General features: G+C 42.3%; 1 protein-coding gene and 1 pseudogene across 2 annotated transcripts in view; one reads left to right on the top strand and one right to left on the bottom strand.

Moving 5' to 3' along the window:
- TMC7 (transmembrane channel like 7) overlaps positions 1-15,132 on the top strand; it is a 50,412-nt gene that overhangs the window by 32,140 nt on the left and 3,140 nt on the right. For both annotated transcript variants that reach the window (XM_060123571.1, XM_060123572.1), the window contains 6 exons: positions 693-850; positions 4,689-4,806; positions 5,111-5,208; positions 6,848-7,034; positions 8,973-9,103; positions 12,543-12,698. In XM_060123571.1, coding sequence (XP_059979554.1) covers positions 693-850; positions 4,689-4,806; positions 5,111-5,208; positions 6,848-7,034; positions 8,973-9,103; positions 12,543-12,698 — 848 coding nt within the window. The remainder of the gene's footprint in view (positions 1-692; positions 851-4,688; positions 4,807-5,110; positions 5,209-6,847; positions 7,035-8,972; positions 9,104-12,542; positions 12,699-15,132) is intronic.
- LOC132505672 (mitochondrial fission factor-like) lies at positions 1,994-3,041 on the bottom strand (annotated as a pseudogene).

Genomic DNA, 15,132 nt, shown 5'->3' with positions numbered 1-15,132 from the left:
GTAGCTCTGCCACCTTAGAATGTGGTCTTCTTCTGTATGGTACCGGGTAGCTCACCACATTCACATTCTAGCCAATGGGAAGGAAGTGAAGGGGATGAGAGCACACCCCTTCCCTTCAAGGGCAGGACCTGGAGGTTGCACTTAACACTTCCTCTTATATCCCTTTGGCCAGAATTTAGTCAGAGAGCCATTTACCTAGGAAGACAGTCAAATTACTTAGGAAATTTAGTTTTATCTCAGATAGCCATATATGTGACTAAATAATCTGTTATTATGAAAGGAGGAGAGAATGGCTGTTCCAAGTCAATTAGTTCAGCCTTGAAAATGCTTTCAGTTGCCCATTGATACAGAATACATGGATTTTTTATATTTCACCTTAATAAATCCAGTAGAGCTCAGTTTTCTTCTAGTATGGTACTAGATCATGGTTCCTCCGTTTGAACACCCAAAGAAGGAGATGGCTTAGTTTTAGGTGCCATGTTGAATGAAACAAATGTTTTGTTTTGTTCGCTAAACATGTTTGGGTTTTTTTTCTCCCTTACAGTTCTAATGAAATATAATTGACATACAATACTGTATAAGTTTAAGGTGTTCAGCATATGACTTGACACACATACAGTTGAGTTCTTTTAAGGTCAGTTCATTTGTGATGCAAATTATTATACTCCTGACCAGTTCTGTTATCTTCATAGGAAATTGACAAGATGGTTTTTGGAGAGAACCTCCTGATACTGTACCTGCCTTCTATTGTGATCACGCTGGCCAATTTTATCACCCCAATAATCTTTGCCAAGATCATCCACTATGAGGATTATTCCCCAGGCTTTGAGATCCGGCTGACAATCCTTAGGTAATGCCTAGACATGCCAAGCGCGTCACCACTTGTCCCCTCCCCTGCCCACGGCAGACATTGCTAATCCATTGTGGTACCTTTCCCTGCTGAGCCAAGAATCCTCTTCAGCCTTCAGACAGCCCCCATGAATGAATCAGAGTTTGCATATGCAGGGAAATCTCTTTGACTTGAGCGTCTATATTTTTTTCATGTATTAGCACATTGACAGCTGAGGGCATAGGGTGGGGCCCTTGGAAGAAATGTTGCTCTTAAGATGTTAGAAAGACAAGTGTATACCAGCAGGAGAGTGAGGAAGTGAGAGAGAGAAGGGAAGGCACCTTATAAAGGGTATGTTATTTGGCAAGTTGCAACTGGGGCTCAGTCCTATGGGACATCTCTGGGAGTTTGCGTGGAAAATATCTTAGACTTTTCCTATGCAGGAGTGTTTGTCCTCCAGCAAGTATTTGGCCTCCCCTGCCTAAGGGTGGCTGGCTCCCAGGGGCATTAACTCCCTCACGCTTCTACCCCACTAGGCCCATGCGTGGCCTTGGGACGAGAGTTACAGTAGGAACTTGCAGTAGGAACCTGAGACTTTTGCTGGAGTGAGTGCTGAGAAAAATGTGGCCCAGTCACCGACTGTGTGTGCTACCATTGACTCTTTTTTTTTTGGTTGACAGTTTATTAAATACACTACATTTGTACCTTATTCTGTAGTTTTTTAAGTCATTCACACATGGACTTAGTAAAAATGTACTTTATAGAAAACCATCTGCAAAACTAAAATAAAAATGCACATTTTGCTCACATCTTAGATAAACTGCTGAAAATGTTAGGAATTATTTTATTGAAGGTGATCATGAAACATGAGGTGGCTTGAGTTTAGTAAATCTGCCACCAGACCATGACTTCAGTAGTGTTAATGTTGAAATGTGGATGCAAAAATGTCTATTAACTAAACTGTTTAATCCAACAGTGTTTGAGAAACAGGACAAAATAAAGTATTATTTTTCCTTTACAGACACTTCTCTAAATCCAATTCCTATACACTTTTTTCTCTCCCATTCATAGAATTAGCTCTGCAGATGGATGAGGCAAAAAAAATTCCTTAAATAAAACCGAAACAAACTAGATCCTATTTACAAAACATGAAAAGGGAGAATTTTAAGTAGGTGTTATGGCAAAACTGGTTAAAACTATATACAGTCAAGGGACAGAATATACCTTTACTTCTGCAAATATAAATCTTTCCCCACCTCCTTTCTGGGAGAAATACATTTTCAGGGCATGGACTGTAAAACGGCATACAATGCAAAGACAGAAACAGAGAAGTTTGCAAATTCTTTTTATTTCCAGCTGTTGAAACAGTATTTTTGAGAGTTGGCGTTACCTCTAGCGGTGAAACCAGAGCCAGCTATTAAGCAGGCAGAATGCTACAGTAATTGAATACATGACCATTTCTCTTTTAGCACGTTCTTTGTTCTCCTCTTCCAGAAGTTGTAGACGTCTATTTAGTTTGATTATCTTTCATCTTAATGAAGCTGCATCTACAACGGTCACGTCATCCGAGGTTCCTTCAATCGTTGTATCTGTATTTGAAATGCCGTACATGGAGTCAGTCCTGACCAGCTGTCCGTTTAGGCGAACAGCATTTTCACTCATAGAGCGCTCTCTTTTTAGCCTGCCAACGGCATGGATTTCTTCATTTTGAAGGGTTGGAGGAGGTCTTTCTAAATCCAGAAAATCTAGTGGTCTTTCACTTAGCGTAAGCACATGGGGTGGTGTTTTTAGTGCCAGAGGTTTGAAGGGAGTTGACTGTATAAGGTCAGGATCTGCTGATCTTGAAAATGGAATGTCTTCATTATTTCCTGCTACAACAATTCTCTCTGGCACCTGCATAATCACACTAACATTTGAAACTCCTTATTGGAATCCTTGTTCCAGGTCAGCACTTGGTGGTGCTACCTTTAATTTTTCCGAGACCCTCATTCTCTGACTAATAATACCTTCGGTGTATTCCATTTCATCCTGAGCTCGACTGATTTCTGCCATCTCAGCAGCAGTGGGAGAAGGAAATGCTGCCCCACTCACTAAATGTGTCCCAACTACTGCTTGCTTTTCGGCATTATCTGCTTCTGTGCTTCATATTAAATCCTTTCACTTGCTTCAATATGCACGTGCTGGATTTAGAGCCACGCTTGTCCCCCTGGGCCCGCTGGAGGGTCCCCGGCGAGGACTGCTGCCCGCTGGCTCCCGGGGCCCTCGCGTGGGCGCTGTCAGAGGCCGTGGGCCAAGCTCATGGAGGCGCGCGGGCAAATCACCGGCCTGAGAGGCCCGCAGCGGGCTACCACTGACTCTTTATAATTTGTTGTAATGTCTCTTCTCATACTAAACAGATATTCAGTTTCCTAAAAAAATAAAATAAAAAATAAAGAAATGGCAGGTGTAAAGCTGGGCCCAGGGAGTTAACACACATGAGTTAAGGAGGACCAGGTGGGGAGTGTGTGACCCTGGAATGTTTTCTCTCTGCTTCTCAAATGCCTCAGATGGCATTTGCATCTTTGTTTAAACAAATCTTTTTATTTTGGAAATTTTCAAACAGGACAGTATAATGAACCCCCATGTGTACCCATCACTTAGTTTCAACTATTTACCAACGTTTTGCTAGTCTTGTTTCATGCGGTCCCCCCCACTCTGCTGGATTTTTTTCAGCAAATCTCAGGCAACATGTCATTTCACCTGTAAACAGCTCAGTATATCTCTAAGTGACAAGAACTTTTCTTTTTAAACATAATCGTCATCACACCTCACAGAATTAAGTCAGTCCCCTGATGGAGTTGCAGAGGGCTTTCTATGGTTGGTTTATTCAAACCAAGACCCAAAGAAAGGCAGCATGCTGTGTTGGGTTGTTATGTCTCTTACGTCCCCTTTATTCTTTCAAGAATTCCCCCATTGTATTATGCTATTGATTTGTGGGAGAAGCTGAGGTGTTTGTCCTATAGAATGTTCTCTACTTTGGATTTAGTTCATTGCTTCGTCATGGTGTCTTTTGTTTTCCTGTATCCCTCCTGAAATGTAGATTCAGACTTTTTATTAGATTCTGTTTCAGTTTTTAGTTATGGAAACCTCTTCGGTGGTGATAGGTACTCACGTCCGCCCCGAGGGAGGCCCAGTATGTCAGGTGAATGGGTGGGTTTGCTCCCCTACCCACACACTTTTTAATGTTTCTATATCATTTCTTTTTTTTTATTACAAACCAAACAATAGATGAAGCATCTTTAAAAAAAAAAAAAATGAGCCCTCTGCCCTCCTCTCTTGAATCCATTTTCCCCCAGCAGCCCTCATCTTCACGGTTCCTGTTGTTCATGCCAACGTTCACATGTTTTGTTTTCTTTTAAAAATAGGATTGTATCTACGTGAAACTCTGCAGTGTAGTTTTTTCACTTCTCAGTATATCAGCCATCTCTCAAAGCTGATACTTAGAAGATTCAATTAGTTCTTTCCAGGAATTGTTCTCAGCGTGGCTACGTCATCTTGGATTCAGGAGTTCCCAGCTTTCTGATCTGTTTTTTTCTCTGCCATTTAAAAATTATTGTGGTAAAATACATATAACATGAAATTTACCATCTTAGTCACTTTTAAGTGTACGATTCAGTGGCGTTAAGTACATGCTCAGTGTTGTGCCACCATTGCCACTGTTTGGTTCCAGAATTTGCTCATCATCCCAAACAGAAACTGTGCCCATTTGTAGGTTTGCTGTGAAGAAAGGCAGCTTCTCTGCACCCCAGCCCTGTTCCAAGGGGCCCGCCTGCCCTGAGCCCTCCTCTTCCCATCCTCTCTCCTACCCTCTTCCCTGCAGGTGTGTTTTTATGCGGCTGGCCACCATCTGTGTGTTGGTGTTCACTCTGGACTCCAAGATTACATCCTGCGATAACTACCCGTGTGAGCTCTGTGGCTACAACCAGAAACTCTACCCGGTGAGGCTGCGGGGATGGGCATCCTGCTCGGTGGGTCATTTGGGGGTGGTAGCATTAGGGTCGAGAGAACAGCCCGTGAAGCCAAGGGTTTGAATCCCAGTCGATCCTCATTCTTGCTGTGTAGCAGAGTCTGGCATGCCAGGCACTTCTAATTCTAAGGGCTGGAAAACCAAAGTCTGTGCTGGAGCTCAGAGGAGCATCCGCTGATGCCTTCCAGAGGCAGCAGGATCGGGGGCTGGAAATGGCATTGGGAGAACCTGGCTTTTTCTGCTCCAAGTCAGGCTCGTTTCTCTCTGGGTTTCAGTGCTGGGAGACCCAAGTTGGGCAGGAAATGTACAAGCTGATGATCTTTGACCTCATCATCATCTTGGCTGTGACCCTTTTTGTGGATTTTCCTAGAAAGTAAGTGTGAGGGGTACCCCTCTTATCTCCCCCTACCCCCTCACCCTTTCCCTCATCCCCACCACAGCTTCCCATCACAGCTGCTCTTCACTAAGTGCTGGATGGTTCCGCATCCTGGGAACCACTGACAGACTTTGAAAAAGCTCCAGGCCATCACCTCCCCCTGGTCCATGATGTGCCCCATGGAAAGGCAGCACGAAGCAGAAACGGTGCTGCTTTCCGCGGGGCTGCCGTGGGGTGACGTCTTGCCAGCCCCTCCGGGCTGCAGTGGATGCCACATTTCCTAGTCTGGGTTCAAGACCCAGCACTGCCGCTTCCTAGTCATGTGACTGAGGGCAAGTTATTTAAGCTCTGTGCCTGTTTTCCTACCTGTGAAATGGGAACAGTAGCAGTGCCCACCTCATAGCACTGTTGTGAGGATTAAATGACAAAATGCAGATAAAAGTACTAAGAACACTCCACGCCACAGAACTCAACAAAACATTAACTATCACCATCAGGATTGTCATTACTATGCTGTCATTAAAAAAACAAATTATTCTCAGCATCTCCTTGAGCCTTAAGTGAAACCCTGTTCACTTAGTCCCTTTTATACCCACATGTACAAATTCTCCTGGTATATGCCAGAAGTCCAGTAAGCCCTTAAAAGTCAACATTAAAAAAGAAACTGTCCTTTTAAAAAATTACACAAATATGATGTGAATATGTGCCTATTAAAGTTTTTTTAATATTTAAACTTAAATAAATACAGAGAATAGTGAGACTTGTCTTTTGTTACCTTACCCCTACTTCCCAATCCCACCCCACTCCACGGAGGTGACCATTGTTCACACTTTGGGGTAGATCCAGCAGTCCTTAAAACTAAAGGCACACATTTGTATAAATACATGTGTAAGTAAACACACAGTCTTGCTGGAAGTGTTCTTTTTTACCCCACAGATGGGATCGTGGTACATCCACATGGGTCCGCAGCTTGCTTTTTCTCCCCCATACAAACAAACTACCGTGAACAACTTTCCCTGTCAAGGCACGTGGATTTTCCTCTCTCGCTTTAAGGACTGTGTGTTATTCCACTGTACCCGTGGCTTCTGATTTGTCGATGCAGCCCCTACTGATGGGCATTTAGGTTGTTCCCAGTAGTTTTGCTAATATGTGGTCATGCTACAGTGAACAGCTCTGTGTGTTTATCTCAGGCCCCCGGTCCTAGGGTTTTTGTAGAAAGCTTCTAGGGTTCCAGGGAGTAGCGTGCAGGGTGGTAGGTCCCCATAAGCCACTTTCTGTGTGGATGCACAGTAGCTCAATACTTTTTGGGTTGAGTGGCAAACTAGAGCACAGAGACTGCCCGTGTCATTTACTGTCAACTGCAACGCAGTGAAGTAGGCTGCATTATAATGCCCTCACATTCCAGCTGAGAAGAATGAGCCTTATCTAACGTTGTTTGGCCGATAAGCTGCAGATCTGAGACTTGGACCCTGGTGTCAATGATTCCAGAGTTCACTGCATTCTGCATCTTCTAGACATGTGACTAAGCAGTTTCCATAAGAAGCATGTGTGGAAACAGCCCTGATTTTGTGGATGTGGTTCTGTGGCCTTGGCAGACACTGTAGTCCAGGTGATAAATGGTCCTGTTTGTTTCCAGGATCCTGGTGACCTACTGTTCCTCTTGGAAGCTGTTTCAGTGCTGGGGACAGCAGGAGTTTGCTATCCCTGATAATGTTCTAGGGATCGTTTACGGGCAAACCATTTGCTGGATTGGAGCCTTCTTCTCACCCCTTCTTCCTGCAGTTGCAACCTTGAAGTTCATTGTCATCTTTTACGTGAAAGAGGTAAGGAGAGGTGGGGTTGAGGGGTCAGTAACTGAGACCATCCTTGACCTTGCAAGACATTCGGCACAGATGCTTGGAGCCCACCCACATCCCATTAGATGTATCAAAATTGCATCCCTTATTTGATTCATATTTTTATTCTGGAAAAAAGGCTTTGAATGGATTTTCGCATTTTTGTCATTTTGAGAGTTTTGTTAAGAATGATTTTGCTCCTGTGATTTTAAAAAATGTTTTTTGTATGTAACTAAGAGTTGCGTTGCAGTTGATCAATCAGTTGACAGTGGTTCATTCTGGTGATGTTTAACAAAAGGTTTATTAACTAAAGTTTTGTAGTTTTCTGTTTGGATTTTGGAGCTGGTGCATTTATTTTCAGTTCTCAGTTATTTGTGTAGCTCCTCAAACGGCTCACAGGCCCTAGGCATTGTACCTGAACAAAGTGCTTAATGGGTGAAGTAGCTGTATAGAGGACTAACTTATCTGGGCTTATTAACCAAACTTTTTCTTTATTGTAGAGGCAATATATGTTCACTATTAAACATTTAAACAATACAGATATGTATTCCATCCCTTCTTCCAGAGGTAGCCTCTGTTAATAACCCCTGACATTATGGATCACCTATTATGCCAAGCCCTGAGGATTCATAAATGGAAGTAATAATAGTAGTAATAACAATAACAACGATACACCCTTTGAAGTAGGCACTGCTAGTAACCATACTTTATAAATTAGGAAGCTGAAGTTTAGAGAGGTTAAGTAACTGGTCCAAGCTCACACAGCTTATAAATGACTCCTGGGATTTGAACCCAGGTTTACCTCACTCCAGAGCCTAAGCTCTTAATCCAGTAGGCAGGGCCTTGAATTGGGTCATACTTTCTACCTGGGTGTTTTGGCCTTTGAAGACTGTTCTGATGCTTTCGTTTGGAAACTTAAATTGGCTGAAGTCACCAAGGGAGAGACGGATGCGAGAAAGCTCAGAGGAGCTTGTTCTTCTTCCAGAAAATATGTTAGGCAGTGGTTTCCTAGCGTGTAGCCCAGTAAAGACAGCGTAGGGGTAATGGAATGGGTCACAGGTACTGGGCTGAGTTCTGACACCCCCGTCTGACTGGCCACCTGCCCCCAGACACCCTAACAGGACACCAAGTGTCCCTGGTGCTCGGTGCCCTCGGCTCACAAGATGTTCCAGCTGCTGCAGTCACAGGAACTTGATGCCCCTTCCCGAGGCTGTCTGTAGCTTTCTAGAATGTTAAGGAGGAATTGGATGCCTGTTACTGTACCCCTCTCCGCGTCCCCACCTGATTTCTCCTTCAAGTCTTTTGTCCCTCAATGGAAATATTTATTTTTAATATGTAGGAAAAATACATATGCTTGTAAAATTCAAGCAAATATCTCCTGTTTTGGTGTGTATATATTTAGTACCTGTTTAAGCCCCTGTAGAGAGTAAATACTTTTCGAATTCTTTCAAATCATCACATTGTACGCTCTTAAGTATCTTACCATTTTATTTGTCAATTGTACCTCAGTAAAGCTAAAAAAAGAAAGAAATTTACAGTAAAATGTTTAAAAAAATACTAAAAAAAAAACTTAAACAAGATCATACAGTACAGAGTTTTGGAATCTACCCTTTTCACTTCACGGTGCCGTGTAGGATATAAAGCTTTTCTAAGGGCTATGTGATTTTCCATTGTGTAGATGCACTTTAACCTTTAAGGAACCCCTTGGGTAGCTACTTAGGTTGCTTTCAGTTATTCCCTGTTATTAACAACTGTAGCAGTAAATATCCATATACTTATTTTTGACCCATTTTTAAAATTTTGGTCTATACTGCTGACTACTCTAGAAAGATTACACCGATTTACATTCTATAATACATGACTGTGCTCATTTATCCTCAAGGAAGCTGTGCTCTTAATTTTTCCTCTTTCTTCCTCTCCCCTTAGATAAGTCTTCTTTACACCTGCAGACCCTCTCCGAGGCAGTTCAGAGCATCTAATTCTAATTTCTTCTTCCTGTTGGTGTTACTGATTGGGCTGTGCTTGGCAATAATACCTCTGACAATCAGCATTGCACGGTAAATATGACTTTGTCTTCTAGAACATTCCCTCCTTGACATGTCCGTCTTTTATGTTAAAGGCTTCATTGCATTCTTTATTGGCTTTCCTCATAGTGCTCCACCCGCAGAGGTCAGTAAGTCACTCCTGGCTCAGCCAGGCCCACCTTTGTTTCGGAATATCTTGGGTCACTTCTGAACTTGGGCTTGCAGGGTTCTCACTGTGTTTGAGAGTGTCGGTTGGCTCTATTCTACCCAGATCCCTTTTCCTAGTATCTCTCTTCTAGTCCCCTTTGGGATTGTTTCTTTGTTTCTGATTATGAAGTTAATACGTGGTCACTGAGAAGACTTGGAGTGTCTTCTGTTGCCAAGCACTGTGCTAGCTGCTAGGGGTATAAAGACAATTCAGACATGGCACAAGGAATGTAGTGTCTAGTGTGGAATTTGGAAAAAGCAGAAATGCTCAGTCCTGAGGATGGGAAGTTGAGGGTTCAAATCCCAGTGATGCCACCCCCTAGTGTTCTAACCATTTATACCAGAGGCTGGGAAGAGAGTAAATGATTTAGGTTTTCTGGGCCATATGATTTCTATAGCAACTATTCAGCTCAACTGTTTACATATCATCTATGTTGTAGCCATAGATGATATATAAACTAACAGGCATGACAGTGTTCCAGTAAAACTTCATTTATAAAAATTAGGCTTGGGACTTCCCTGGTGGTGCAGTGGGTAAGACTCTGCGCGCCCAATGCAGGGGGCCCAGGTGCAATCCCTGGTCAGGGAACTAGATCCCACATGCATGCCTCAGCTAAGGAGCCCACGTGTGGCAACAAAGACCGGGTGCAACTAAATAAATATGAAAAAAAAAACAAAACTAGGCCGTGGGCCAGATTTGGCCTGTGGGCTATAGTTTGCCAACCCTTGACTTACAGTCTCATGGAATTCCATTTCTTCATCTTTATTTTATTTTATCTTATTTTTTTCCATTTCTTAATCTTTAAATGAAAAGTCTAGAACTTTGAATTCCTCTCTCAGGTTTTATTATTTTTTAAACTAAATTGAGTCTATATATTTTTATTGTAATAGTGGTATGTTACATATATTGAAAAATTCAAGCGGTACAGAAAAGGGTATAAATTAAAGAGAAAATACTGCTCCCCATTCCCACCTCTTAGTCCTACTCTAAGAGGTGACCACTGTTAACATTTTATGAACGCTTCCAGAAAGTTATTATGAAAAATGTATCTTTAATGCATCTGGAATAATACTGTTTGGCAGCTTAATTCTTTTTTTCAGTTTATATTGTGCCCTTTTCCAGGCCAGCACATGGAGAGCTCTCATTCTTTTAAAGTAATTTTTAGCTTTGATTTTTTTAATAAGAAATACATTCACATGGAACAGAACTCAAAAAGTATAAAAGAGGGCTTCCCCGGTGGCGCAGTGGTTGAGAGTCCGCCTGCCGATGCAGGGGACGCGGGTTCGTGCCCCGGTCCGGGAAGATCCCACATGCCACAGAGCGGCTGGGCCCGTGAGCCATGGCCACTGAGCCTGCGCGTCCGGAGCCTGTGCTCCGCAACGGGAGAGGCCACAACAGTGAGAGGCCCGCGTACCAAAAAAAAAAAAAAAAGTATAAAAGAGTATATGGCGGAAGTTCATTCTCCAATTCTATTTCCTAACTACTTAGTTTCTGTCTAAGACAGTCATATCTGTATGTGTTTGTCTCTCTCTCAGTGGTTCTTTATTCTATTGTATGAATGGATCATAAATTGTGCATCCATTTCCTTTAAACAACATTTAGGTTGTTTCCAGGAATCTATTTTTATCCCTAAAATAGAGCTGCAGTGGAAAATTTCCTACACAGAACTTTATGATAAGAATGTAGGCAATTCCTGTAAGCCTTAATTTAATTTTTTCCATTGTAATTTTATTTTTCCCTGCTTTTTATTTTGAAAATTTTTAATCTATAGAAAAGTTGAAAAAAGCAACAATGAAAATTTATATACCCTTTACCTGGCTGTCCCAGCTGTTAACATTCTGCTACGTTTGTTTTCTCTCTGTATATACATGTTTTTTGTGTGTGTGATGATGAACCATTTGAAATTAAGCTGTAGGCATCATGACATTTCATTCCTAAATACTTGAACATGCAGTTCCTAAAAATAAGGACATTCTCCCTTCTATATATCCACAATAACATTATCACACCTAAGAAAATTAATGCCAATATCATATTCCTGCCATTTTCAAATTTCTCCAGTCCCAAGATAGTCTTTTATAGCTTTATTTTTTAAATGAAGATCTTTCAAGTTTTGCTCATTACTTTCGATTGCGATGTCTCCTTAGTCTTTGATTCTTCAAACAGTTCCCTCACCACTAAATTAAGAGACTGAAGGGCAGACTCCCCACATTCTGGAGTTGTCTGATTGCTTTCTCACAGTGTCATTTAACTTGACCTTCTTCTTCTTTTTTAAATTTCTGGTGCTCAATTTATTGTTGTTCTAAAATATCACCAGAGTAGCTATCTTCAAGTAACAGGTTCTTTTTTCTTTTTGAAGTATAGTTGATTTACGATGTTGTGTTAGTTTCAGGTGTACAGCAAAGTGATTCAGCCGTATATATATGGCTTTTTCTTTTTCACATTCTTTTCCCTTTTAGGTTATTACAAAATATTGAGTATAGTTCCCTGTGCTATACAGTAGGTCTTTGTTGGTTATCTGTTTTACATATAGTAGTGTGTATCCCAAACTCCTAATTTATCCCTACCCCCCGGCCTTCGCCTTTGGTAACCATAAGTTAGTTTTCTATGTCTGTGGGTCTATTTCTGTATTGTAAATAAGTTCATTTGTATCTTTTTTTTAGATTCCACATATAAGCAATATCATATGATATTTGTCTTTCTCTGTCTGGCTTACTTCACTTAGTATGATAATCTCTAGGTCCATCCATGTTGCTGCAAATCGCATTATTTCATTCTTTTTTATGGCTGAGTAATATTCCAGTGTGTGTGTGTGTGTGTGTGTGTGTGTGTGTGTGTGTGTGTGTGTGCGCGTGCGTGCGCGCGCGCGCGCTTCCTATCCATTCATCTGTTGATGTATACTTAGATTGCTTCCACGTCCTGGCTACTGTAAATAGTACTGCTATGAACATGGGTGTGCATGTTTCTTTTTGAATTAGAGTTTGCTCCAGGTATATGCCCAGGAGTGGGATTGCAGGATCATATGGTAACTCTTATTTTTAAACTTGACCTTCTGTCCTGAATCTCCTATAAACTGGAAGTCAGGTCTAGAGACTTGATGAGATTTCAGGGTAAGCATTTTTGACCAGAATATTCCAGAAGGCCCATGAGGTCAGGCGGATCCTTGTGGGTCACTGTTAACAAAGCTTTGTGGGTACGCAGAGGAGGGATGCTCAGCCTGTGCTGCAGGCCTGGCCCTGAGCCCCGTGCTCTGTGTCCTGGTAGCATCCCTTCCTCCAAAGCCTGTGGGCCCTTCACCAACTTCAACACCACCTGGGAGGTGGTCCCCAAGATGGTGAGCACCTTCCCCAGCTCGCTGCAGTCTCTGGTCCATGGCATCACGTCGGAAGCCTTCGCAGTGCCTTTCTTCATGATCCTCTGGTGAGTGAGAACCACCTGGATTCTGCAGGTATTTTCCACTGTGGCTGGTGGGCTCCTCTCTGCTGGAAAATGGAGCTCACCTGCACCTCTTGATATGGTACCAAACCTCTCTGAGCCACACTTTTCCATCTCTAAGATGTCAAAATAAGACCAGTAGTAATTCTTTCAGAGGGTCACTGAGCAGGTTCAGGGAGATCCCACTTGTCATGGGGATCTGTACTTAGCCAGAAGCCTGAGTTATAAAATATAACCCAAGAAATGTTGCCTATTATTATATTACTGATTATTCACAAAATTAGTTGCTCTTTGGAAAAGGAACTGATAACTGGGCTGAGAGAAGAGCACCAGACTAGAAGCATGCACTTGAACCCTGGCTCTACCACTTACAAGCTGTGTGGCCTCAGGTCATCACATACCCCTCTGAGCCTCGATTTCCTCACCTGGAAAATGGGAATAAGAATGGCACACACCTCGTAGGGCTGTGAGAAGAAGGACACATGGTGAAGTGCTTAGCAGAGGACCTGGCCTTTAGTGAAGGCTCGATAAATGACAAGTGTTGGGTGCAGGGGCGACGAGGGATTTTGTGCAGTGATTCACTTTGAGTGTAATTCTAATCACAAATATCTGTTGAGGACTTACTTTGTACTAGGCATTGTTCTAATTATAGCCCATTCTCATTATTCATAAATTCCGTAATTTTTTTCTGTATTGCAAATGTGCTTACTAGCTAAAATATTTTTGTAACCCCAAAATCAGTACTAATGGTGTTTTTTTTGGTGATTATTTGTAGACATGCATAGAGTAGTAAAAAATTTGAGTTGCCTGATGTACAATGTCTCAGTGCATTTGGGCTGCTATAGTGAAATATCATAGACTGGGTGGCTAAACAACAGAAATTTATTTCTTGTGGTTCTGGAGGCTGGAAGTCCAAGATCAAAGTGCCAACATGGTCGGATGAAGATCCTCTTCCTGCTTACAGACTTCTTGTATTCTCATATGGCAGAAGAGACTAGGGTGCTCTCTGGAGTCGCTTTTATAAGGGCACTAATCCCATTTGTGAGGGCTCCTCATGACCTAATCACCTCCCAAAGGGCCCACGTTCTAATATCATCACCTTGGGATAAGGATTTCACAACATATGAATTTGAGGGGGACACAAATATTCAAACCATAGCTCAGACTGTAACTTAAGTGTTCTTTTTGTGATCCATTTAGTGCGATGTTTCTTGCATTTTGTGCTTTTGGTTGGTGATTTCACTGTTCACACGTAGAGCTGAAGTGCTATCTAGGGTTCCTAAGTGCAAGAAGGCTAGGATGGGTTTTATGAAGAAAATATGTGTGTTAGATAAGCTTCATTCAGGCACATGTCATGGTGCTGTTGGCTGTGAGTTCAGTGATATTAAATAAGGTGTCTTGAAACAGAAACAGGGTTATGTATTAATAACCTTCTCTCTCAAGAAACACAGTATTGATCAGTTGACAAAAATGTTGTGACCAGGGGCATAAAGGAACCTATTCTGTATTTCCCCCCGGGGCACTGATTCAGTGTTCCTGGAGACTATAGAACAGAAAAGAAGTGCCACAAATCACTGGAATTGATTGTAGCTTACATGTATTAACTCATGCAATCAGCACAGTTATCCTACGATATAGATATTATTAGAGGAAAACCCCACCATAATGCAAGAAAGGGGTTAAAGAATTCATTTGTTAAAGGCAGGATACCTTTGATATTCATAAAATGATGTGGGGTTGCAGCCAGTTAGCCTGGAATTGCAAGGATCCCAGAGTCCAGTGGTTCCATCCTAATCGATTCACCCCAGCTGTGGTTTGGCTGGCACCATCTGGTGGTGGTTACCTGATCTGGCTTCCACATCTTTGGGGGTCATTCTTGTCCTTGGCCATGAGGACTTCCAGAAGAGAAGACTGACATCACTGATTCCCGTGGCCCTCAGCCCTCTCTGGGGAGACTGGACAGGCAGCCACCTCCCCTGCACAGAAAACAGGAACCAGTTGCCAGTCTCTTTTATTGAAAATTGTATTACCTTAGGCTTGTTATCACTGGATTTTCCTCTATTATCCCCATTTTATAGATGAGGAAACTGAGGCCAGGGAGGTTCCACAGTGATCATCCACAGCCAGTTCTTTCTGTGCTGAGCTGGCCTTCTGGCCCGTCTCCTCCTCTCTCCCCTCTCATGTGTGTACCAGGGGAGCCTCAGCAGCTTTTAATATTAACTCTAGAAAGCAAGGCAGGAATCAGTCTCTGCTGCCACTGCCCAATAAAACCCCTCTGGCTGTTTCATTTTTTCTTTTCTTTTCTTTTTGTTGGAGTATAGTTGGTTTACAATGTTGTGCTAGTTTCAGATGTATACCTCTGGCTGTTTCTGATGCCCTCTGCTTGGGAGACGTGAGGGTTTTCTTTCTTTTTTTCTAA

Source organism: Lagenorhynchus albirostris, chromosome 15 (genome assembly GCF_949774975.1).
Source record: "Lagenorhynchus albirostris chromosome 15, mLagAlb1.1, whole genome shotgun sequence".
NCBI classification, from domain to species: Eukaryota; Metazoa; Chordata; class Mammalia; order Artiodactyla; family Delphinidae; genus Lagenorhynchus; species Lagenorhynchus albirostris.
The sequence above is the reverse complement of the archived record's forward strand: the minus strand, read 5'-3'. Positions and strand labels throughout refer to the sequence as shown.